Consider the following 26,143-nt stretch of genomic DNA (forward strand, 5'->3'; position numbering starts at 1 on the left):
CGGCGGGCCACGCCCCCACGCGCCACGCCCACCGGATACCACGCCCCCGAGGCCCCGCCCGCTTCCGGAGCGCCGTCCCTGGCCGGGCGCGCCCCGCCCCGGCCCGCTGGTGACGTCACTGCCGCGCCGCCCATCTTCGCGGCCTCCTGTGCCCACTGCGCAGCTCCGCGGACCCTCGGTCGCCCCCGCCAAAATGTGAGTGACGCAATGCGGCGAGGGGCGGGGCGGGCCCTGGAGGTGGCACGGCTCGCGCCGGGGACCCGCGCCCGGGACCCTCGCCCGCACCCCGGGGGCCGCCGCCGCCGCCACCACCGCCCGCCGCCGGGCCGCGGGCCGCGTCGGCGCGGGCCTGCGCGGGGCGCCCGGGGCCGGGGGGTGGGCGGCGGCGCCCGGGGTGCGGGCCGCGGACCGGCCGGGAGGACCCTCGGGGAGGGTCACCGGCCCCCGGGGCCCCCGCGGCTGTGGGGCGGACGCGGCGGGCGAAGGCGGGGCCGAGGGCTTCCGGGAGGAAGCGACTGCCCCACCCCGCAGCCATGGCTACTTCCCGGAGGTCCCCCCCGAGGCGGGGCGCCTGCCCGGTGCGTCCGCGGGCCCCAGGGGTGCGGGAGAACGGACCCGGGCCTGCGGTGAGGCCTCTGCCGACCGAGGGGACCGCGGTGCCCCCGGGCCAGGGGAGCAGCCGAGCTCGGGAGGTGGACTTCGCACGCAGTCGGCTCCGGCAAGGAAGCAGTCGTTAGTGGCCCTTGAAAGCCGTTTCCTGTGGTAACACACCAAGAATGTTAAGAATCACCAGGACTCACGCCCCCCTCCGGCCTGCCCAAAAATGTACCTGATGAGCCTCCTGTGCCAATAAGTGGATCCATGTCCGAGGACCTCGCTTTGCCCATCTGTAAAATGGGGGCAGCAGGAGGAGGTGATTCCGTGAGACACTGCTTACCCTCGGGCATGACCCTTAGCTACCAGCCCCTCTGCTGCCCTGGCCCCTGGTTGTTGACACATGCAGGTTTAAAAGGATTTAGCTGGACCCTGGTAGGTTATGCCTGAAATCTAGCTACACACAGGTGGAGGATGGTGGTTTGAAGCTAGTCAGGGCAGAAGAGCCTTTGAGACCCTGACCTACAATTAACCACCCCAAAGCTGGAAGTGGAGGTGTAGCTCAAGGGGTAGAAAGCCAGCCAGAGTGGAAAAAAATAGGGACAGTGCTAAGGCCTGAATTCAAGACCCAGTAATAACACGAAATAAATACTGTGCAGGTTGCTAGTGGCTCACCCCTGTAATCCTAGTTACTCAGGAGGCTTAGATAGATCTGAGGATTGCAAACTCTTTATCTCCAGTTAACCACCAGAAAATTGGAGGTGGTGCTGTGGCTCAAAGTGGTAGAGCACTAGCCTTGAGCTGAACTGCTCAGGAATAGCACCCAGGCCTCGACTGACGAAAAAAGAAAACTGAATCAGTCACTATTGTTAGCAAAGTACATGCTGAGTACTGTCTTCGATGCAGACAAAGAATTCTAAGACCCAAGTTATTAGAGAGGCATGATTTCATGTAGTGTCAAAACCTAGCATTCTGTAAGTCTTGGAGGCAAAATAGGACTTCAGAGCCAGAGTGAAGGAAAGAAGGCATTTGATGAAGATTGTGAAAAATGAATACTTTTTTGAGAGGAAGCCTTGCTTGTTAGGAGAAAGTACTTCAGTGAGAATCTAATAGAAGCTAGTAAACCTTCATTTTACATTCTGGTCACTTTATCATGTAATATAGTCTTAGAAATTATGGGGGAATTAAAAGTGGCATTAAGAGCCTTGTTCTTTACTGTGGGACTGTTTAGCTGTTTGTTTTAGTTCTGTGTAGGAAATCACCAGGGCTGAGTCTTGTAATAGCATCTCATAATTAGAGAAGTACATTTGTGGTCATGTTTACTCATACTTGTTCCTTTTCAATTTCAGGTCTGCAAGTGTGCCTTCAGATTCTGGCACTGCCACTGGCAGTAATCGAAGACTACAGCAGACACAAAATCAAGTGGATGAGGTATTATTGCTCCCCTTCTTCTAGTACTGGGGTTTGAACTTAGGGACTCAAACTAAGCTTGGCAGGACTACCACCACTTCAGCCATGCTCCAGGTAATTCAAATAGGATCTGATGGGGTTTTTTGCCTGAGCCAGCCTGACCTGTGATCCTTCTGCTTACCACCTATCCCTCCCACCCCCCATGTAAGTAGGATAAAAAGCACATACCACTGTGACCAACATTTTTGTTGAGATGAAAATTCCCTACCATTTGTCCAATCTGAATCATGATCTTTATGATCTCTGCTTCCTGAGTAGCTAGGTGTACAGAAGTTAGCCACTGCACCCAGCTCTAAAATTCTACAACACGAAGCAGGAAAGTCAGATTTCCTGGTTTCATCCTCATTTTTTCCAAATCACATATCTAGAGTATAGAGACCTTTTTCTAGTAACACTCCCCAAGAAGCACTTTATAAACTAGGGTAATAAAAATTTAAGGATTAGGCCTACAGATTGCTCCAGTGAGGAACAAGGCCTTCTGATCAGGTAACTTTTTCAAAATACTGTGTCATATAGCCTGCTTTACTCGCTGCCTGGCCTGACAGGCTCTCGAGTTCCTCTCTGGTGGTTGCCATGGACACACAGGAGGCAGATGCTGACAAATCGAGATAGCCTGACAAAGCTGTATTTGTAAGGTTTTTGAGCTAGAGGACCTTCACAGCCCTTTTTATTCTACCCTGAATAAGCTGAACTATGCCTAAGACTGAGAAATTCAGACTGGTATTTCTATGTTCCTAAAAACAGTCACTGTCCAAGATTCTTTGGTCTTTTTGCTTATAGCTGCCCTAAAGAAGAGTTGAGACTGTTAAATCATGTTTTGATTGGATGGTTCATTAACTTAATTCTGAAACTTTTGCATCTTCATAATGAAACTCATTCTAATTCTGTCACTTAAAATCAAATTGGAATTGGTCCTTTTTGTTGGGGGGTCAGGTGTACTGGTCCTGGGGCTTGAATTCAGGGCCTGGGTGTCCTAAGCTGCTAGAACCACTTGAACCACAGCTCCATTTCTGACTTTTTAAAAAATAGTTTATTGGAGATAAGAATCTCACAGACTTAGCTTGGGCTGGCTTCAAATAACAATCCTCAAGATTTCAGCTTCTTGAGTAGCTAGGATGACAGGAGTGAACCACTGCCGCCCAGTGGATCTTTTGTTGTTGTTCCTTTTTTTTTTTTTTTTTGGGTCCAGTTGTGGGGCCTGAACTCTGGGCCTGGGCACTGTCCCTCAGCTCTTCAGCTCAAGGCTAGCACTCTACCGCTTGAGCCACAGCGCCACTTCCGGCTTTTTTCTTTTTACTTATGTGGTACTGAGGAATCGAACCCAGGGCCTCATGCATGCAAGGCAAGCGCTCTACCACTGAGCCACCTTCCCAGCCCTGTTGTTGCTTTTTCTTTTATTGAGGTGAAATTCACGTAACATAAAGTGACACCATTTGAAAGTGTACAGCTTAGTGTGTTTATGTATTTTAGGGTACTTAGCATTTGTGCAGCTTTACCTCTTTCTACTTTCAGAACTCTCTTCACCCCACTGAGAAGTACCCTGTACTCACTCAGAAATCACTCCTTCGGGCAGTGCCTTCCTAGTAACCTGTAATCTGCCTCTTTCTCTGCATTTGCTTGTTCTGGGTATACCATAAAAAAAGAGCTGCCCAACATGACCTTTTTGTGTTGGGTTTCATTCACTCAGCATAATGCTTTCAATATTCCTCCAAGCTGTGGCACAAATCTGGACCTCTTTGGTTCTTGTAGCTGAGTCATAGTCCATAGTACATGTCGGCCACAGTGGTGAGCCATGTATCAGTTAGTGGGTATTCAAGCTGCTATGAATAATGCTGCTCAAAAAGCAGCCCAAGACCCCTGTAGCTGGGTCATACTGATGCCATCGTGAGGCACCTGTTTCTCCACATTCACATCAGTATTTGGATGATGGCCATCCTAGTGAACAGGAAGTGGTAGCTCATTGTGGATTTAAATTGCATTGGTGAATGATTAGTGATATTGAATGTATTTCATGTGCTCATTGGCCATTTGCATATCTGAAATAAAAAGAAACTATTCTCGTCTTTTTGCCTTTTTACTCAGTACTGAGGTTTGGACTCAGGGCTTTGCACTTACCAAGCAGGAGCTCTACCACTTGAGCTATACCTCCAGGTGTTTTTGCTTTTGTTATTTTTTAAAATAGAGTCTAGCTTTTTGCCTTTGCTACATTGGACCTTGTTCCTCCTATTTATGCTTCCTATAGTTGGTATGACAGTCATATGCCACCATGCCCAACCATTTATTATATGAGATGGAGTTTGATATACGTTTTACCCAGGAAAGCTGGCCTTGAACAATGATCTCCTAATATCAGCCTCCAGAATGGTTAGAATTATGGTGGGAGCCACCTTGCTCACCCCTTTGACTGCTTTTATTGTTATTGTTTGGCAGTTCTGGGGTTTGAACTGAGGGCCTTGTGCTTGGTAGGCAAGCTCTGCCACTTGAATCATGCCTCCAGCCCTTTTTTTGCTCAGAAGTAGGGTCTTTTTATTGAAAAGCTGAGAACTCAAAGCCCTAAGTTCAAGACTCAGTACCAGCACAAAAATAAAAGCGAGAGAAAATAGATAAATTAGGCTGCATAAAAATTAGAAACTTTGTATCGCATCAAAGTGTATTGTGACCAACATAGAAGTCATCCACAGAATGAGAGAAGACATCCATAAATGACATCTGATAAAAGCTTAATATCCAGAATACATAAAGAACTCTTAGAAGTTAACCAAAAAACAAAAAAAGACAACCTCATTAAAAACCTGGCAGAGGGCCAGGTAGGGTGGTGGCTCACAACTGTAATACCAGCTACTTTAGAGGCAGAGATTAAGAGTGCCATAGCTGAAACATAAGCAAAAATTTAGTGAGACCCCCCTTGTCCCCCATCTCAATCAATCAATCAATCAATAAGCCAGGCCTAGTAGTGTGTGCCAGCCATCCCAGCTAAGCAGGAAGTGTCAGAAGGATTTTGGCCTAAGGCAGGACTTGGATAGCCCACCGGAAAGGGTACCTCCCCCACCCCCCTTTGTTAGGGAAAGCTTGGCTTGAAGTAGTAAGTTGCCAACTGGCAAAAAAAAAAAAAAAAAAAAAATAGGTTTCCTTGGGAATATTGGTTCTTCCCTTCCTGACTTGTCATTTACTGTGGTCGGCCTGTTTAGGTGGTGGACATCATGAGGGTCAATGTGGATAAGGTGCTAGAGAGAGACCAGAAGCTCTCTGAGCTAGACGACCGTGCAGACGCCCTGCAGGCTGGAGCTTCTCAATTCGAAACAAGTGCTGCCAAGTTGAAGAGGAAGTACTGGTGGAAGAACTGCAAGGTGATTCTCCTGTGGCTGCGCACCCCGGGCCCCTGTTCCCAGAGGGCCGGTGGAGGCTCCACACACTGGACGTTTCACGAATCGAGGAGGTGGCTCAGCTTCCTGCATGGGGACACTTGGGCCGGCACTGAGGGCGCCCCACTTTCTGGCCCACCACTAAGAATCCCCATGTTTTGATCACAAGTGGCATGTACAGCAGGAATATCCCAGACCAGTGTCAGACCGCTGCCCCTTCTCAACCCAGACCTCCGCAGTGCCCTGAACAGATGGATAGGAAGACTGCCGTTGATGCTGTTGCAGGCAGTCCTGGGAACAGCTCACAGTTAAGGAAAGCACATGCTAGAAAGTTCCATTGTGCCCAACAGAAAAGACACCAGCTGCAGACAGCCTGGCCCCGTGGATTCTGTAGGTAGACAGTCAGTGTTTCCGGTTCAGATTCCAGTTAGCCTGCCTTCACAAATAAACTCTGAGACACATGGGACCAGCTCAGCAGCCCTCCTGGTGTGGGAAGCGAGGACACATGCAAGCACCTCTCCAGGGCCTCAGATCACTGGGACACACCTAGGAAACCCCTAAAAGCCTTTAGGCCTTGATAGAATTTATTCCAGTAGGTAGTGCACCTCAGTTTCTCCTGAGGTGACTAGAATAGTAGGTGCCCTTTAGTAAGACATCTGTCTCACACGGCGGCTCTTGTTCTATTTCAGATGTGGGCAATAGGGATTGGCGTCCTGGTGATCATCATCATCATCATCATTGGTGAGTCACTGTGTGTGCATAGATGAGCATGTGCGCAAGAACTAAGTATGAAAGTTCTACCACAAAGGGGGGGGGGTTACTTTTTTATTTTGGTCAGTTATGGGACTTGAACTCAGGGCCTGAACCCTGTCCCTGAGCTTTTTTGCTCAAAGCTAGCATAGCACTCCACCACTCCACTCCACCAGCTCCACTTCTGGCTTTCTGGTAGTTAATTGGAGATATGGGTCTCTTGGACTTTCCTGCCCAGCCTGGCTTTACACCACGATCCTCAGATCTCAGCCTCCTGAGTAGCTAAGATTACAGGCGTGAGCCACTGGTACCCAGCTCCCTGTTCTTGTTTGGCAACTGTTTTACAAACTTGATGGGTTTTATTTATTTCTTGGAGAGGACAGGGCTGATGTCGAGACAGGCTCTTGTTATCACTATCCTCTCACCTCTACCTCCTGTGCTGGGATTACAGGTGTGAACCACCACACCCAACTAGAATACTTGAATGTTGTATTATAAATGTCTAACATGTTTATATGAACATAAATCCTTGAGATGATGGAATTTCATATGTGGTAACTAGCCAGTTTTCCTCTCTGAATATTTTTCCGTTTGAACTCTGGCCTTTGCACTCTCAATTGGCTTTCCAGCTCTCAGCTGACACACTACCACTTGACTCACACCTCCAGCCTTGTTTTTTGTTGTTGTTCTGTTTTGTTTTGTTTTTTACTGATTAATTGGAGATGGGTTGACTTGAACTTGTCTTCTCAGGCTGGCTTTAAGCCATGATCCTATAGATCTCAGCCTCCCGTGTAGCTAGGGTTATAGGCCTGAGCCAGCTCTGAATGATTTCGTTGTTTTTGTTAATATTTTTATTTAATGACTTTGTTGTTGTTATGTGGTATTTTTGGAATTGAACCCAGGGCCTCATTCATGCTTGGCAAACACACTTACCACTAAGCCACAATCCCAGTCCTTCTGTTTTTAATATCTCTTATGAGAGAGAGAGAGAGAGAGAGAGAGAGAGAGAGAGAGAGAGAGAGAGAGAGAGAGAGAGTGTGTGTGTGTGTGTGTGTGTGTGTGTGTACACACTGAGGATTAAATTCAGGATCTCAAGCTTGCCAGGCAGAGGTGCTCTACCACTTGAGCCAGGCCCTCAGCACTTTCTTTTTTTTGGTCATGGGGCCTGAACTCTGGGCCTGGACACTGTCCCTCAGCTCTTTTAGCTCAAGGCTAGCGCTCTACCACTTGAGCCACAGCGCCACTTCTGGCTTTTTTCTTTTTGCTTATGTGGTGCTGGGGAATTGAACCCAGGGCCTCAGGCATGCAAGGCAAGCACTCTACCACTGAGCCACCTCCCCCGCCCCTTCCCTCAGCACTTTCTTGCTATATTTTTCAGATAGGTCTTGTGATTTTTTATTTATTTATTTATTTATTTTTTGCCCAGGGCTGGCACAGACCTTGATTTTCCTACCCACATCCTTCTGTGTAGCCTGGATTCCAGGTGTGATGTAGACAATGGTATTCTCTCTTTGCTAGGTTGTTAGAAGGGGTCTCTTAGTGGAATGTATGGTTACTGCAGCCTTGCTTCAAACTGTAGTCTCCTCCAGAACCTTTTGTCATGAGATTGGCTGTAGTCTCCCCCAGCCCCTTCTGTCATGTGATTGGCTGTAGTCTCCCCCAGCCCTGTCTATCATGAGATTGGCTGTAGCCTCCCCCAGCCCATTTGTCATGAGATTGGCTGTAGCCTCCCCCAGCCCTGTCTATCATGAGATTGGCTGTAGCCTCCCCCAGCCCCTTCTGTCATGTGATTGGCTGTAGCCTCCCCCAGCCCATTTGTCATGAGATTGGCTGTAGCCTCCCCCAGCCCTGTCTATCATGAGATTGGCTGAAGTCTCCCCCCCTGTCTGTCATGAGATTGGCTGTAGCCTCCCCCAGCCCATTTGTCATGAGATTGGCTGTAGCCTCCTCCAGCCCCTTCTGTCATGTGATTGGCCATACGTAGTCTCCTCAAGACCTGTCTGTTACAAGATTGACTGTAATCTTCTCTAGCTGTGTTCTGTCATGAGAATGGTTGTAGTCTCCTTCAGTCCCATCTGTTATTAGATTGGCTGCAGTGTCCTCCAGCCCCAACTGCCATTAGATTGGCTGTAGTCTCCCCTAGCCCTGTCTGTCATTAGATTGGCTGTACTCTCCTCCAGCCCCAGCTGTCATTAGATTGGTTGTATTCTCTTCCAGCCCTGTCTGTCAAAAGACAAGTCAGGAGTAGGAAGTCAGCCAAGTGGGAGTCCATTCACTTGTAGACCACAGCACAGCATGTGTTGTCACTGTATCTGTATTCAAAGACTAAAATACCTTTTTCCCTGTTTTTAAATCTCCCCTGCCCTGTAGTGTGGTCTGTCTCTTAATGAAGAGCCGGTGAAACTCAAGCCTGCTGTTGGGAATCCTCTTGAAGACTTTCGACTTAGAACTTGCTCTATTATCAAGCTTACCTACTGTTATTTGTAAAATGATTATTTTTGTTAGTTCACATACAGTTCAGTTTGTAGGAAATGTGCCTTTTTTGGAATATGCACTCCAAACTTGAGGTGTGGCCAGCCCTGCCACATTTTGCACAGTGCCTTTTTGCAGATTCACACGAGGCTGGAGAGGAGTTCTTAAGCTCCGCAGAGTTGTAACCAGACATAATGTCACAAAGTACCTGCATTGCTCCCAGATAGGGGAATGGTTCCAAGTTAGCTATCATGGATTGTACCTTCAGAACCACCTTTTAAACCTCACATAACCAGACTTCTATCTGTGCCTTCCAGAAAGAACACTACCATCTATTGCAAACCTGTGTCAGTCACAGGCTGTGCCTTATTTTTGATACATTGCTGGTTCCCTAGGCTAGCCCTTTCTTTTTTGTAAGCACTACTGACTCACTGTGTTTCAACCCATGTGCTGGTAAAGAGATAAGCTTTTAGATAGGAAGATGTTTTTCTTCTTTCATATCATTTGCTAAGATCTTACTTTAAGCAGAAAAAAACCTTTTTGAAAAGTTTTTATAGAACTCTATGACCAAAGCTTCTCTTTTGCCAAAAAGCTGAATACAAATGAATTTAGCAAAGTGCCAAATAGAACTTAAGGTGCCTTTCAGAAGGACAATGTTAATACTTGTACATCTCAGCCTTCCATGCCTGTGAGATGCTGTAGAGAAGGCGGCCTTCCTTCCTGACATGGCTTTTCCCACAGGGGTTAGAAATTCGAGCCTCTTGCCATCTTGTGCTGTGTACTCCAGTGTGCTTTTTAACAATTATGTGACATCAGTTCTGAAGCCCTCAAGTAAGTCCATCTGTGAACTCGATCGTTTCTTGGCCCAGTCTTCAAAGACCAGAGCTTTTGAAATTTGCTTCCTATTTTTACTCACATTCTACTTCCTAAATCAGTCTTCTAATTATGCTTGGGGTGAGGCTTTGGCCACCACGTGCGACTAAACAGTGGACAGCTAACCAGAGACGCTCGCTTTATTCAGTGTCCTACACTGCACAGGCTGCTGCTTTGGGAGTAGCTGTTGCCATCCGAAAGATGTTTAACATCAGGGTGTGGGCTTAAAGGAAGCAGAGGGAGGAGAAACACTGCACCTGCTCTATGGCCCTTTCTGTTAGAATGCTCTAAAGTTCTGGCTCACACACAAAACCGCCACAGCCCAGGAGGCCAGAACACAGTTCTGCTTCTTTAGTACTGCTCCCTGATCTCATTGAAATGACTGGATTTTGACATGCCTTGCAGTATACCCACTGTGAGAAAGCAGCTGTCAGGGTCAGGCCCTCAGTCCTCCCAGCCCAGGGGCTCAGGCTGGCCTGACTGAGACCTCCATGCTCTCCCCATGGCCCTGATACCCAGTCCCTAGAACCCACAGGCTCCTGTGTTTACATAATACCTGGCTGTGTCTGTGCATTTAGCTGGGAACCTTCCCAGTGTCATGACCTGAATAAAGCGTTTATAAACAGGAATCTGGCTCCTGTGTTCTTTGCAGTGGGACATATACACAGATATATCTGATCCACAGCCTAAAAAATGGTGTCCCTTGCTCCCCCCACCCCACCCGCATGAATCTCACTTTCTCCCCTCCTTGCACACCATCCCTTCCCAGGTTGGTGTTCTCTATAGCCCCATGTTTAAAGCATGGAGATGAGTGGGGAGCTGCCCCAACTCTGGTCACAAAGTTACCAAAATGTTTGGGATTTGGCTTTTGGGTTTCTTGGTGTTTGGGGAGCAACACACACAATTAGACTGCATAGTCAGAGGCACAACTAGATGGCAGTGAGTCGATGATGCTGTATGGGGAGTCTGGAGGGGCTTCTCCAGACAAGCTGCTGTTTTCATCTTTGATGTCTTCCTTCCCTTAAAACACTTCCTCTCTCCCTGTGACCCCTGCTTATGTTACAATACTTAAAAAACAGAAGGTACTTCCTCAAGTGCTGCAGACCACCATTGAGATTCTCACCTCATCTTGGGGGAGCAGGAGGGGAGGAGACTCCCGGGGAAGCTGGCTCAGGGGAAAGCTCAGGACTTCAACATGTCCTGCCCCCTTAGGGCAAGTCAAGGTGCTATTGGGCCCACTCCCTGCCCCCAGCACAGGCCCCTCAACCACTTTTGAATTCTGCCTTGTCTGAGGCCCTGGGTGAAGAGCTGGCTGGCTTCTTCCCCTCTCCCTCCTCACAGCCCACCTCTCTCCCTCCTACCTTCCAATCTGTGAGCCACACTTTACTTTCTCTCCATCTCTAACTTAGCATTTCTGAACTCACTTCAGGAGACGTTCGTGTTTTGTCTTTTTCACACTGTAGACTGGCAGAGTGGCAGGGACTTTGTTCCATCATCCTACCCCATAGGATTACAGCCATCCCTGCTCAGGTGTGTGCCTGGTGTTTGCTAAATGGAAGCAGTTTGGACGAACAGCAGAAAGCAGAAAAAACACTTAGGGCTTTCCCTACCCTGTGGCCCATTGTTACTGTGAGATTCCAGGGTGGGGTGCCATTTGGAAAATTAGGCCGTTTATCCAGTGCACAACTGATCACTGCATTCTTCCCCTCTCCCTTTATATAGAACTAACTTTCATTGAACAAATAACACCATCTTTGTATACTAGGTAGCAGAAGAGGTGCTGTTCCGCCCTGTACTTCTCAGAGGGGGGCTCTGCATTGGCCTTTCCTGAAACAGGTCGTGGACTCTACCACTGATCCACTTTCCCATCCCCTGAAACAGAGTTCTTTTACAGACACTTCCCTTCCACCATTAGCCAAAAAATCCCAAACTTCAGGTAGGCCCGAGGAGTGAACATGGGCCTGCATTCTACCGGGGTTGCTTTGGGCACGCCTCCTCCAAGGCCACCTCACTCCCCACTTGTTGAGGAGAGAACAAGGTTAGGAAAGATGCACTCAGGAAGACCGGAAGCTACGCCAAGGTCCCAGCTCCCCAGGGGCAGACACAGCCCCTAAGGAGAGCGCGAGGCCACCCTGGAGAAAGGGGCCGGGCCTCTGCTCACGTGGCTGCTCACGCCTCTCAGGCCCGCCTCCACGTGACTGGCAGCTCCTGTGTCCTATCACGGCTACTCCGGCTGCACGGCCCCGCCTCTTGGAAGTGGCGCCGGGGACTCGCACGGTCCAGGCCCGGGTGTCCTGGGGGCCACTCCGCCCCCTGCCCACGCGCTGCCAGCCAGGATTGGACGGGCGCCGCCCCCTGCCGGACTCCCGCGTTATGTAACTCGCTCTGGGGCCTCGTCGTCTGCGATTATGTAACCCTGGCGCCCCGGCTCGGGGCCCGCCCTCTGGCCAATGGGAGCCCGCTGCTGGTCGCGGCGGCCAATCGCGCGGTTCCGGGGCGGAGCCGGGTCCCGTGGCGCTCGGGGGGCGCGGGCCCGAGGACGCCCGGCACGCGGCCGGCCTCGAGACCCGGCGGCGCCGCCCGCGGGCGGGCGAGGGCGGCCGCCTGGGCTGGGCGAGCGCTCGCGCGGGGTGCAGCCTGCAGGCCGGGCGGTCCTCCGGCGACCCCGGAACGCGGCGCCGCAGAGCCGCCCTCGGCGGGGCCCGTGGGTCGAGGAGCTGACGGCGGTAAAGTTGGGTCGCCGCCGTCCCCTCCCTCCAGGCCGGGACCTCGGACGCCGCCAGCGGAAGGGCCCTCGGGGGGGCGGCCGGTGGCCGAGCCCGCCCGCCCGCCATGGCCGCGACGCCGGGGACGCCGGCTGCCAAGTGAGGCGCAGGACCGAGGGCAGCATGGACCCCCGGCGCGAGCCCGGCGCGCCGCGGCCCGGCCCGGGGCAGGGCGAGCACCCGCGGCGAGGCCCCGGCGCGGACGGCAGCCACAGGTGACACCCCGAGCCGGCGCCGCGCCCCAAAACCGGGAAGGGGAGCGGCCCCGGGCCCCTGCCGCCCCGCGCGGCAGCCTGGGGTCACCGGCAGGGCCCGGGGCCCCGGCGTGGCAGGACGGGCCCGGGGCCCCGGGGGAAGAATGGGAGAGGAAGGGAATCAACCTGTGACCCCCACCACCCCTGCGCTCCGAGACGGGCCCCTGCACGGGGGTAATAGCATTTTTCTCCATCTTCCAGTGAGCAAGAAGATCGAAACAAGGTTTCTGGAGAACTCATAACAGTTGTCCAAGAGATGAAAAAGTACTTGCCAGCGGAGAGACGTAATAAACCCAGCACCCTCGATGCCCTCAACTACGCCCTCCGCTGCGTCCACAGTGTACAAGGTAAAGGTAGTGCAGAGACTAGGTGACCTTCAAAAACAGCCTGCTGCTCGGCCTCGGTGGGGCTGAAAACAAGCAACTCGAACACTGATGATGTCATTAGTGCCTTCATTTTTCAAAGTTGAAAGACTTGGGGAACATTATTGGTCCCTTAGTTTAGTACCTTTGCAACGGTTTTGCTGATCTGTGGCCAGAGCTAGAACTTAGCATAAGCACATTCATTCTCAGTTCAGTGCCAGTGGCTCACGCCTATCATCCTAGCTACTCAAGAGGCTGAGATTTGAGGATTACAGTTCAAAGCCAAACTAGAAGCTAGGTGCTGCCGGTGGCTCACACCTGTATTCCTAGCTACTCAGTAGGCTGAGATTTGAGGACCACAGTTCAAAGCCAGCCTCCACTGAAAAGTCCTTGTGAGACTCTTATCTCCAATTGACTGCCATAAAACCAGAAGTGATGCTGTGGCTCAAGCTGGTAGACCACTTAGCCTTGAGCAATAAAGCTGGGTGATGGCGCCCCAGGCCCTGAGTTCAAGCCCTGCAACAAACAAACAACGAAACACAGAGAGAGAGAAACAGGAAAGAGCTAGAAGTGGAACTATGGCTCAAGTGGTAGAGTATGAACCTTGAGCAAAAAAGCTAAGCAAGAGCACCTAGTTCCAAGTTCAAGCCCCAGTACACACATACCACACAGAAACATTATTTAGGGCTGGAGATGTAGCTTAATGATAGGTGCTTGCCTAGCATGTGTAAGGTACTGGATTGGATAGATCCACAGTACTTGTCAAAAAGAAAGAGGGAGAGAGAAGGGAAGGGTTGTCTTCTATAGAGATTACAGAAGAAAATAAATTTGACTCGTTTTATCTTCCCCTGTCATATGCTTATTTTGATGATCTATCATGAATTTACCAAATTAAAGATGAGCCTTGCACCAGTGTCTCATACCTATAATCTCTAGACACTCAGGATGAGATATAAGAATCACAGTTCAAAGCTAGCTAGGCAGAAAATTCCTGGAGGCTCTTGTGTTTAGTTAACAAAATGCTGGACTGGAAGCTTTGTTCAAGTGGTAGCGTGCCAGTTGTGTGGAGAGAGAGGAGGAAAGGCCCTGAGTTCAAGTTCCAGTACCAGCATACACACACAAGAAAAGATAAACAATTTTAAATACTTATTCCTTTTTCTCTGACTTTTTTCATAAAAAAGTCATAGCACAAACATAAGTGCATAGTTTCTGAAAGCCTGTGTTTCCACAGTAAATGATGTATCAGATGTATGTATCTGAACATTTGGTTTCATTAACTTGTTTTTTGTTTTTGTCTGTCCTGGGGCTTGAACTCAGGGCCTGGGCACTGTCCCTGAGCTCTTTTCCTCAACGTTAGCACTGTACCATTTGGAGCCACAGCTCCACTTGCAATTTTCTGATAGTTAATTGGACTTCTCAGCCCAGGCTGGCTTTGAACTGCAATCTTCAGCCTTTTGAGTAGTTGGAATTACAGGCGTGAGCCATGAGTATGCCCTGCTTCGTTAACTTGTTTTAGTTTAATTCAGTACATCTTGCTCCCTGTGAGCTAGAGCATTCAGAATTCATAAAGTCCACAATCTTGGGTTTTGCAACTGTTAGTATTTTATATGCTAGCAGGAAATGATCTGGTTTTGAGGGAAGCACACTTATGGTGTCTATGTCCTAAGAAAATAAGCCAGCTTGATAATGCTAAGTGTAAGTGTTATGATTTTGTTGTCACTAGACTACCTGTTTATTTCCCTGTGTTTCTTAGCAAACAGTGAATTTTTCCAGATTCTCGGTCCGTATGGAGCAGCCCGGGCAGATATGACTGCGTACAGTCTGGAGGAGCTGGCCACTGTGGTTTCCCAGCACACTTTCAAGAACACAGTAAGAGCTCAGGCCTTTTGCCCTCTCCGCTCAGGTGACCTTTCCAGATGACCACCCCTAATTGCCAATTAAAAAGAATCACCTGGGATTGGAGGCGTGTCTCCATTGCTGGATCCCTAGCCAAAGAGCAAAAGCATCAAGAACCAAGTTCAAGTCCTGGTCTTGGACCTAAAAAAAAACACTGAAAGTTTGGCTAACCAACAATTGGAAGTGAACTAAGGAGAAACTTGCTAAAAAAGACACTTAGCTGTTTCTCCTGCCCTTGATAAAGAAAATGTTTTAAGAAACAGAAGCAGCAGGTTGTATGCTGTGTCGCGGTTTCATTTGCTTTGGTTGTTAGTTGCTTCTGTCTTAGCATCCTTTACCTCTCTCAAATGAAGAAAAGCTCTGCAGAGTAATTTCCTGCATCTTATCTAATCTCCAAATTGTTGATTTCTATTTATATCATTCTTAGTTCCAATACCTACTACAAGTTGTAACAACTGGATTTTGTAGAACAGGTGAGTTGAGATGTTGTAAATTTTTTTTGTGAAAATGTAGAAGGGCCCTTTAGTGTATCTTTTTTAAATGTCCTCTTGATGATAATTAAGCCTCATTGATCCACTGGAGCTCACTTAACTTGATGTTTAGACCCCTAGCATCATTATAACAATGACTTTATGATGTTGCAATATGACCTATACATCGTTATAATGGAGCTTATTTTACTAACTACTATATACTCAGAGTATAGTAGTAAGAGCTATGGAGATTAAAAAGAAAAGGTTAAAAAATTGCTCTCTAAAATCTTTATGATAAGCTGGTTATCAGCGGCTCACACCTGTAATCCTAGCTAATAAAGAGGCTGAGATCTGAGGATCTGGGTTTGAAGCCAGTCTGGGTAGAAAAGTCCCCATGAGACTTAACTCCAGTTAACTATTCAAAAACTGGAAGTGGTTCTGTGGCTTAAATGATAGGGTAGAGCAAGAGCCTTCAGCACAAAGAAGCTCAGGGACAATGCCCAGGCCCTGAGTTCAAATCTAACAACTGTCAAAAAAAATAAAATTTATGATAAAGCTAGAGAGGAACTCATGGCAATGCTAGCAAACATGGCATTTACACATCTTAACAAACTAGGAACAAGTCAGAGTGCAGTTCGTATGTATTGATGTCTCTCTCCAGGATGATCTTGAACTTGGTTTTAAAGCACAGACTATGTTGCTCAGAAGTCAGTCCCTCTGGGAGTAAAGCCCAGTTTGTAAAGGAGAAAATCAGAAATCTGTGCCATGAGTGTGTTTGGTTAGGAGGAGTTAGTGGTTTTGGGACAGAAGTCAGGCTTGCAGAAGCTACAGTGAAGGTTCTGTGATCATTTAGAAGAAGCAAATATAGAAAACTAGGGAGGTGTGTTGCCTCTGTAGGACACGTGTTGCATTCTAGGCTGTTGATTATGGTAGAAATTAGAAGAAATTTACTTTCCAGGAAACATTGCATCTCAGAGTTTGCCTTCATTCTCTGTGCTTTCACAGGATTCCTTTGCGGCAGTATTTTCATTTCTCTCTGGAAGGCTGGTGCACATTTCTGAACAGGCAGCTTTGATTCTGAACTGTAAGAAAGATTTCCTGGAATCCTCTCACTTTGTTGACCTGCTCGCTCCACAAGATGTGAAGGTGTTCTACACGCACACAGCTCGAGCTCAGCTTCCTGTCTGGAACAGCTGGACCCGAGGAGGTATGGGGCCAGGGGCCAGGGTTTGATGACCACTGCCCCCAGCTCAGACCTGATCTTACAGAAGGAGTGCAGAGCGTAATGCATTGTTCAGAACATGAAAACTATATGGTGCCGGGATGCAACCAGGAACAGGACAGACGGAGCATGTGGCTTGCCAGCTCCTTCATGTTTTCCTTGAGCAGCCCCCGTGTGTTCTCAGCCATGGCACACTCAGCCCTTTCATCTTGCTGATGATGCTCGCTGTGGTGTAAAAACTTAATGTATTTGAAATGATAATGGTATGACATGTGTCTAGTTGGCACGTAATGTCTTTTTTTTTTTTTTTTGGGTCCGGTTGTTGGGCCTGAACTCTGGGCCTGGGCGCTGTCCCTCAGCTCTTCAGCTCAAGGCTAGCGCTCTACCACTTGAGCCACAGCGCCACTTCTGGCTTTTTGCTTATGTGGTGCTGAGGAATCGAACCCAGGGCCTCATGCATGCAAGGCAAGCACTCTACCACTGGGCCACCTTCCCAGCCCCACGTAATGTCTTTTTACCATATAAATCTCAAGAATTCTGGCTCTGACCAAGAGCAGTTTGTAATCCTCACACCCACTGTAAGGTTGCACTCATGTTCTGATTTTCAGTCTTTTCCTTTGAGCTTCAAGGAATGAAGGCACAGGAAGCTATACACTCAGCTGTCGTTGGCCTTTGGTCCTGTGTTAGAACATGTCTTTACTCGGTGATGGTTAAATGAGCCTCTCAGACAGCTCTGATGCTGTTTCTTCAGCACCCATTTTCAGAAACAAGAATTCACTTATTATCTGGGTGTTGAATGCCTCATGAGCTCGTGGACACTGAAGTCACATAGTCTCCTCGCAGTGCTGCTGGGGCTAGCAGTGAATGCAGTTAGAGTTTAGGGTCTATGCCACAGAGAAGCAGTGTGAGCATGTTTATTACAGTACAGCATCTTTTCTGATTGTTCCTATAATCCTTTCCTTAGAATCGCACAAGACCTGGCCTCCTTCACTATTTTACTTCTGTAGGAATCTTATTGTTTATGAAGCCTACAGGGCATATTTTTTAAACTGCTCCATTTTTCATAGGTCTTTTTACCCAGGACTTTTTGCTTCAGTACACAAATGCCCCAAAATACTCAGAGAGGTCTCCTAGAAGACATACAAATAAGCTGGATACTGGTGGACTCACACCTGTAATCCTACTTACTAAGAAAGCTGAGATCTGAGGATCACAGTTCAAAGCCAGCCTGGGCAGGAAAGTCTGTGAGACCCTTCTAAACCACCAGAAAATCAGAAGTGGTGCTGTGGCTCAAGTGGTAGAGTGCTTGCCTTGAGCTGAAGAGCTTAGGGACAGCGCCCAGGCCCAGAATTCAAGCCCACAACCAACCAAAAAGAAACAATAAAAGGGGGGCTGGGAAGGTGGCTCAGGGGTAGAGTGCTTGCTGTGCATGCATGAAGCCCTGGGTTCGATTCCTCAGCACCACATAAGCAAAAAGGAAAACTGGAAGTGGCTCTGTGGCTCAAGTGGTAGAGCACTAGCCTTGGGCTGAAGAGCTGAGGGATAGTACCCAGGCCCAGAGTTCAGGCCCCACGACCAGATCCCCCCCCCCAACAATCAACAAATACTTGTGTGAAAAGATTCAGCTTCCTCACTTGGCCCTAAAGTAGGCAAATTTATTTCTAAATTGCCACCTCATAAATCTAACTTTGGTGCAGACTGTTCACCTGAGCATAAGAAAACATAAGTAACACTGTAAGGTAGTACAGTTTTCTGGAAATTAGCAATAATGATGAGAGGCAAAATGATTATTCCAGTTGAGCTAGAACACAACACATTGAATGTTTCTGAAGAGCCAGGCACCAGTGGTTCATGCCTGTAATCCTAGCTCCTCAGGAGGCTGGGAAGCCAGCCGATATAGAGAATTCCAAGACTCCACCTCCAAAGCTGCTAGCAATAAGCAGGGAGGTATGGCTGCTGGAGATACAGCTCAAAAGGTAGAGTACTAGCTAAGCAATTGTGAGGCCCTGAGTTCCAGCTGTGGTGCTAGCACACATACACACACATACCAAAAAAAAAAAAAAAATCCTAAGTGAAAAACTCAAGTTTATATATCGTAGAGCTAAAAGCTGAAAATATTTTAAATTTCCAATTACTGAGAAATGTCCACACTATTTCAGTGAAATAGACTATTAACTGGCAAAATAATCGTCATCAAAAGATCATTATGGTAACATTTAAAGTAATGAATGTAGCGAGAATAAGGATAAGACTATTAGAAGTAATGAAGGGAAGTAAAAGGCAGACACTCTGTTGCCTAAGGGTTGCTGGAGACTAGCAAAGTCTACTAAAGAGTGCACTTTCAGGGGCTGGGAAGGTGGCTCAGTGGTAGAGCGCTTGCCTTGCATGCATGAGGCCCTGGGTTCGATTCCTCAGCCCCACATAAGCAAAAAGTAAAAAGCTGGAAGTGGTGCTGTGGCTTAGGTGGTAGAGCGCTAGCCTTGAGCTGAAAAAGCTGAGGGACAGTGTCCAGGCCCAGAGTTCAGTCCCCACGACCGGACCAAAAAAAAAAAAAAAAAAAGAGTGCACTTTCAATCAAGAGCAGCTGTCTTTAAGGAAAATGGTTTGTTAATTTGGTATTAGAGCAAGCTTGAGTCACTGAGCAGAGCTGCTGTAGGCAGGGAGAGTGACAGTCGTTCTCTATTTCAGCATCCCAGTATGAATATACCCCGGTGAAACCCTTCTTCTGCAGGATCTGGTGAGTACACACCTGTGGGGACTAGAAATGATGGTTACACTCTGGTCTCATTCAACACTTATGACTTGTATTAAGCTAGACTTTGTTGTATATTTTTTAAAAAGTCTTGAAGCCGGGGGCCAGTGGCTCACTCCTATAATCCTACCTACTCAGGAGGTTAAGATCTGAGGATCACGGGTCAAAGCCAGTCCGGGCAGGAAGGTTTATGAGACTCTTATCTCCAATAAGCCACCAGAAAACTGGAAGTGGTGCTGTGGCTCAAGTGGTAGAACACTCACCTTGAGCTGAAGAGCTGAGGGACAGCGCCCAGGCCCAACGTTCAAGCCCCATGATCCACAAAAAAAGAAAAAAAAGCCTTGGTTCTTTTCATGGGAATTTGCCTATGGATTGAGAAGAAAGAAGAATGTATTCATGAGAAAATAAGATAATTCAATAGGAAGAAACAAAGAGAAGGTGATTATTAATCTTACTTGTGTGTGAGAATCACTGGATAGGAAGTACACTAAAATGACCATAATATGAGGGCCTTTTGGTTAGCTTTTTTTTTTGGGGGGGGGTGTCGGTCATGGGGCTTGAACTCTGAGCCTGTGCGCTGTCCCTCAGCTCTTCAGCTCAAGGCAAGCATTCTACCACTTGAGCTACAGCATCACTTCTGGTTTTCTGGTAGTTTGTTGGAGATGAGCATCTCATAGACTTTCCTGCCCAGACTGGCTTTGAACCTTGCTCCTCAGATCTCAGCCTCCTGAGGATTACAGGCCTGAGCCACCTGCGCCCAGCTTGGTTAGCTTTTTAAAAATTAACTTTCAGTGTTTTCCCCCACTCCGTCACTGTTCAATTTTTGAATTTTATTTCTTTTAGGCAAGAGGGAGGATTACATCCTTATTTCCATTAGGAAAATATTACTGATAAAAAATTTTGGCCCATTTCCTTCTCCTTTACCTGTACCGTTCAAGTTTAAGAACTTTAATTTTACCATATACCTAATACTCATATTTCATATTAAGGTAATAACATATTTTTCTTTATTTTTAGTTATTTGAATAACTATGTAGTTAGGGTCTCTCTGTATATTCATAATTAGCCACATGAGTATACAAAGGTGTAATTTATAGCATCAGTAACTTCATTATCCTCATTATCTAATCTTTCCTGTGATAGGGCCTTTCTACAATAACCAGAGATTTTAGTTATACTTCCTAACACTCATTTGTAAAAAATCAGGATGTTAAAGATAGGATGAGAACCCCTGTGGTTCTCCACACTGAGGCCACTTACCGTGAAGCTGCAGGGAGAGGCCCTTGGACACTAGCGCTTCAATTTCTTTATGTAAGCCACTCTTGCTGGAAAATTACTCTTGAAAAATTGTTTGTGGATTTCATTGACAGTATCAAAGTCATTTGTGTCAGCCAGCGAGACAGTTGCTTTCACAATATTAGTGAGGTCACAGCTTCAGCTTTCAGAATATCACCCATGTGTGTAAGGGCTTGTTTCATTTCTTCTACTACCTCTCCTGGCACAAGCTGTCTGCTTGAAGGGTCCATGCCTACCTGACCTGAAATGTACATGGTGCAGTCAACTAACACACTTGACTTCGGCCATCAGAGATGGAATGGTAGGCCTTCTCTCTTGTGGCCAGTCCAGGGGAACACTGCACTAGAGAGACCCACTCTCTCTCTACCTCAGACAGACCAAGCCCTCCCTGTGTCCCTATCTAATTTTTTAAAATTTTAATAGCTTATATTTACTGGAAGGGTTTAACATAGAAAGTGAACTAAAAGACAATACAGTAGTTTCCTGATCTCCCCAGTATGTGGTTCTGAAGAGACCACTCTTGAGTTGATACTGTGTATGCCCAGGATGTGAGAGTTCAGACTGAACCACAGTTGTGAGAGGCAACTTTCCCACGACCCCCCCCTCCCAACTTCCACTTGAAGCACCATGGCACCTTTTAACAGATTTATCACTTCTATTAAGCACATGCACACCTCTTGGGCTCCATCTGCTTTGTGGGAGGCAGATCCTCATAAAGTGAAATTCAGGGAGGCACTTTGAGAGCACACAACGACTTAACACAAGCAGTGGCAATATAGGCCTGACCAAGAGCTGAGCTATGGAATTTGTACATGGGAACTTTAAAGTTTTATTTGTTTGTTTTATTGTTGTTGACTGTCAGTTGTGGAACCTGAACTCAGAGCCTGGGCGCTGTCCCTGAGCTCTTTTCCTCAAGGCTAGCATTCTACCACTTTGAGTCATAGCACCACTTCCAGTTTTCTGGTTGTTAATTGAAGATAAGAGTCTCACAGACTGGGGCTGGGAAGGTGGCTCAGTAGTAGAGCGCTTGCCTTGCATGCCTGAGGCCCTGGGTTCAATTCCTCAGCACTACATAAGCAAAAAGCCGGAAGTGGCGCTGTGGCTCAAGTGGTAGAGCGCTAGCCTTGAGCTGAAGAGCTGAGGGACAGTGCCCAGGCCCAGAGTTCAGGCCCTACGACCGGACTCCCCCCCCCAAAAAAAAAAAAAAGTCTCACAGACTTTCCTAGCTGGACTGGCTTTGAACCGCGATCCTCAGATCTCAGCCTCCTGAGTAGCTAGGATTACAAGTGTGAGCCACTAGCTCCAGGCTAAAGTTGTTTTAAAAATATTTTTACATTAAAAAAATTGTTCTACTGTTCTTGGTCAAAAATGCATGTAATAAATCCACGAACAAGTGGGCTTACTGTTGACCAAAAATTTAGTTGATTTAATCTTCTAAATTTTTTTCATCTTCTAAATTTAATGAGAATATTCTAAATGATAATATTACTTCATAATAAAAAGAGAAAATGTTTTTGAATGACATAATGATTAATGTTAATATTGAAGTGCTTATAATGGGTTGGTACTGCACTCTGTGAAATGAGGGAGGGGCTGGAGCTAATAGCCAGCTGAACACTGTTAACAACCCAGCTGTCACTATGAATAACACTCTCTCAGACAACCACGTTAGTCCCCTCATGAGGATGGTGTCCCTATGACACAAACACCTCTTGAAGTGCCTGCTGCCTTCAGTGAGAGATGGAGACCCAGGCTAGCACAGCCAGGGGCAGGAGAAATATTCTGTGTATTTTACCAGGACTTACTAATGAGTTAGATTGGAGTGTGAAATCAAAAGAGCCACTGCTGACAGCAGGGGTGTGGGCTAGGATTCTTCACTGAGGTGGAAAAGGTAGGAAAAGCAGCTTCCTGGAGAGAGGCAGGAGGAACAGCACTTAGTTGAGACAGGTTCTGTTTGAGATACAGGTCACGACCAGGCCAGAGATGCATATTAAGAACATGAGTGTGTCAATCTTGTATAGAAGCCTGGGACCAGATGAGCCTAGAAATAGGATGGAGACCAGACAAGTTCCGAGGGGGGCTTGTAGGCAGGCTCAGAAGCTGGTCCTCCCAGTGAGTGAAGCAAAACACGGTCATGGGAGAGGATGGGAGGAAAGCAGAGACTGCGTGGACAGCAGCATCAGCAATCAGACCTCCTTGAGATTAGTGTTCTCAAACCTGATGGTGATGGAGACATGATTGGTAGGAAAAGAGGAACATGAATTCTCTCATGGACATTGGACTTGTCCAGTTGTCCACCATCTGTGTCCTTTGGGCAGTGGGGTAAAAACTTGTATCATCACTCAGCAGTGGAGCTCCTCCATGAGAGTTGGGAAGGGGGATGGTGTCAGGGACCAGGCTGGGGAGCTGAGCTTTATCCTTTTTTTTGTCACTCGTGGGACTTGAACTCTGGGCCTGGGCGCTGTTCCTGCGCTCTTCAGCTCAAGGCAAGCACTCTGCCACTTGAGCCATAGTGCCACTTCCAGTTTTCTTGTGGTTTATTTTGAGATAAGAGTCTCATGGACTTTCTTGCCTGGGCTGGCTTTGAACCCCAATCCTCAGATCTCAGCCTCCTGAGTAGCTAGGATCACAAGTTGGCTGTGACTGTAGGGGAGCTGACTTTCTGTTGTGGCAGTTCAAGTGAGGTGAGACCGTTAGGCCAGACTGGGAACTTGGGGCATGGAGGTCAGAAGTAAGTCATGGAATAGTTCTCCCTGTTTTACTTTCATGGTGACATGAACACTGTTCCATAGAACCTCTTACTTCCTGACTAGTCAATGAGACCATTGCTATCTGGAGCTAAACTTTTAAATTAACCTTCCCCACCTGTGGAAAACAAGTATATGAGTCTATGTGATACATACACGCCATTGGGAAATGCCAATCAACCATTTCCCCAGCCTGTTTGCAGCAGGCTAACTGCATTGTGTCCAGCCTGATCTTTTTATCTTTTCAGTGGAGGCCGAGACAAAGTGCAAGAGAAGCATTACAGCCCGTTCCGGATCCTCCCCTATCTGGTTCATGTACATAGCTCTGCCCAACCCGAATCAGAACCTTGCTGCCTCACACTGATTGAGAAGACTCACTCTGGTTATGAAGGTGAGACCAGAAGTCCTGCGTGTAGGGAAGAGACAGAGATCTCTATAGAAAATCTCTATAGGGATTTTAGTAAGTTCTCTGTTTCTCCAGCTTGTCCCCTTCCTCAGGTGTCTCCTTCACAGACAGCAGACCTTGTTGTCTATGCCTAGGGCCAGGGGAAGACGTAGTCCTCTAGTTCTTCCTCCACTGGAGACATGCCCTGGGCCCTTTTTTGCTATCTTAATGAAATAAGTGTACTAAAATTCTTGCAAGAGAAGCCATAGTACAGTTTATATCTTCTGTGACATAAACAGAAGATCCAGCGTGGTCGTTTTTAGTGGAAATACAGCATCTGGAAACTCCAGGTACAGCCATCCCACCTGACTCCATTGTTTTGTATTAGCAAAGAGCATTTATAGAAAGGCATTGCATTGTGGTATTTATGTACATGCATGTAATGTGTTCCAGTCATATTCACCCCTCTGTCACTTAGCCTTTATTCCTTCTCCTTTGTTCATTTTTGAATGGTTTTATTGTTATTCTCACCTATACAATTTGATCATATCCATCTGTCCTCTTTTTTTCCCCCTTTACTCCTACTGGTTCTCTCCCAGTTTCCCTTTTACAATCATATTATTATTTTAGGTCTAGATTCTGCATATGAGCAAAGATGTGGTATTTCTCTTTCTGAGCTTGGCTTAGCTCAACATGGTGATCCCCAAGTTCCATCCATTTTCCTGCAACAAAAGATATCATTTCATTCTTCTTTTTGGCTGCATAATACTCCATTGGGTATATATGCCACATTTACTTTATCCTAGGTACTTTTGGGTACCTAGGCTGATGCCATAGATTGGCTATTGTGAACAACATTGCAATAAATGGGAATATTGGAGGTGTCTCTTTCTATGTCAACTTATATTCATTTAGATAAATGCTCAGAAGTTGTATAGCAGGATCATAATTTAGTTCTGTTATTATGTTTCTGAGTAATCACCATTGGATTTCCATAATAGCTGCACTGATTTGCATTTATATTACCATCAACACTGTGTGAGGGTTCTTTTTTATGCCTCGATCCTGACAGCCTTTGCTGTCATTTATTTTCTTGATGATAGCCATTCAGATTGAAGAGAGAAGGAATCTCTGTCATTTTTTAATTTCCATTTCTTTTAGGGCTAAGTATATAAAATATTTCTTACGTATTTATTAACCATTGTCCTTTTTTTGAGAATTGTCTGTTCTAATATTTTGTCCATTTATTAGTTGAATTATTTGTTGTTCATATTTAACTTTTTTAGCTTCTTATATATTCTGGATGTTAACCCTTTGTCCAGAATTTCCCCCAAAATTGTTTCCTTTGATGTACAGAAGTTTTTTTTTTTTTGCTTTGATGCAATCCTATTTGTCAGTTCTCTTACTTCCTAAGCAATTGAAGTCTTATTCAAAAAGCCCTTACCTGCATATATATCTTCAAGTGCAACCTCTATGCTCTCCTGTAGTAGTTTCAAAGTTTTCAGGTCTTAGAATGAGATCTTTGAGGAAGCTAGCTGTAGAAAGATCTTTGATTCTTTTTTTTTTTTTTTTGGTTGGTCTTGGGCCTGAACTCTGGGCCTGGGTACTGTCCCTGAATTCTTCAGCTTGAGGTGAGCGCTCTACCATTTGAGCCACAGTGCCACTTCAGGCTTTTTCTGCTTATGTGGTGCTGAAGAATTGAACCCAGGGCTTCATGTATGCAAGGCAAGCACGGTACCACTGAACCACCTTCCCAAACCCCTTTGATTCATTTTTTTTTTTTAATTTTTTTATTGTAAAGATTCTATACAGAGGGTTACAGTTACATGAGTGGGGTAATGAGTACACTTCCTCTTGAACATTGTTACCCCCTCCATTGTTTTCTCCCTACCATCCCCTCCCTCCCTCCCTTCCCCAAGGTTCTTTTTTTTTTTTTTTTTTTTTTTTGATTGTGATTAAGTGATTACTTAATTTCCGGAAATTCACAGTATTGTGGAATAATGATGCTCATTTAAAGTCACACGTTCATTCTAACTTTCCTGGAGCAAATTGTCTATCACAGTCTGTAATATATAACGGTGTTCATATGTTATATACCATACACGTGATCAGCAGCATGGGGATATTTAGTAGTGGTTCAACCAGATGAGTGGGAGTTCTTTGTTTCTTAAGTCCTGTTAGTTTTGTCATATCACCTAACATTTTGGATTTATCATCCGCTTATCAGGGAGACCATGTACTGTTTGTCTCTTCGTTCTTGGCTTACCTCGCTCAACATGATTCCTTCTAGCTCCATCCATTTCCCTGCAAATGCCATTATTTTGTCATTTCTAATGGCTGCATAATATTCCATTGTGTATAGATACCACAATTTTTGGATCCATTCATCTGTGGTGGGGCATCTAGGTTGTTTCCATATCCTAGCTATTGTGAACAGTGCTGCAATAAACATGGAGGTGCACGTGTCCTT

General features: G+C 46.8%; 2 protein-coding genes across 3 annotated transcripts in view; both read left to right on the forward strand.

The window, feature by feature from the left end:
• The first annotated feature begins 119 nt into the window (after positions 1–119).
• On the forward strand, positions 120–10,150 carry Vamp3 (vesicle associated membrane protein 3). Its single transcript, XM_070037267.1, has 5 exons — positions 120–195; positions 1,944–2,025; positions 5,253–5,411; positions 6,116–6,167; positions 8,547–10,150. Coding segments are annotated over exons 1-5 (312 nt in total). The 5' UTR covers positions 120–193; the 3' UTR covers positions 8,564–10,150.
• A 1,951-nt stretch (positions 10,151–12,101) lies between these two features.
• The window catches only part of Per3 (period circadian regulator 3), a 48,082-nt gene continuing 34,040 nt past the window's right edge, over positions 12,102–26,143 (forward strand). Inside the window, exons 1-6 of one of the 2 annotated variants that reach the window (XM_070037268.1) lie at positions 12,102–12,501; positions 12,742–12,887; positions 14,656–14,771; positions 16,277–16,478; positions 19,182–19,230; positions 23,537–23,679. In XM_070037268.1, coding sequence (XP_069893369.1) covers positions 12,410–12,501; positions 12,742–12,887; positions 14,656–14,771; positions 16,277–16,478; positions 19,182–19,230; positions 23,537–23,679 — 748 coding nt within the window. In that variant the 5' untranslated portion in view covers positions 12,102–12,409. Of the gene's footprint in view, positions 12,502–12,741; positions 12,888–14,655; positions 14,772–16,276; positions 16,479–19,181; positions 19,231–23,536; positions 23,680–26,143 lie in introns of those variants that run through there. The other variant, XM_070037269.1, reaches the window with a different exon arrangement.

The sequence above is a fragment of the Dipodomys merriami genome, unplaced genomic scaffold, assembly GCF_024711535.1.
Source record: "Dipodomys merriami isolate MVZ:Mamm:240054 unplaced genomic scaffold, mDipMer1.0.p SCAF_28, whole genome shotgun sequence".
Lineage (NCBI taxonomy): Eukaryota > Metazoa > Chordata > Mammalia > Rodentia > Heteromyidae > Dipodomys > Dipodomys merriami.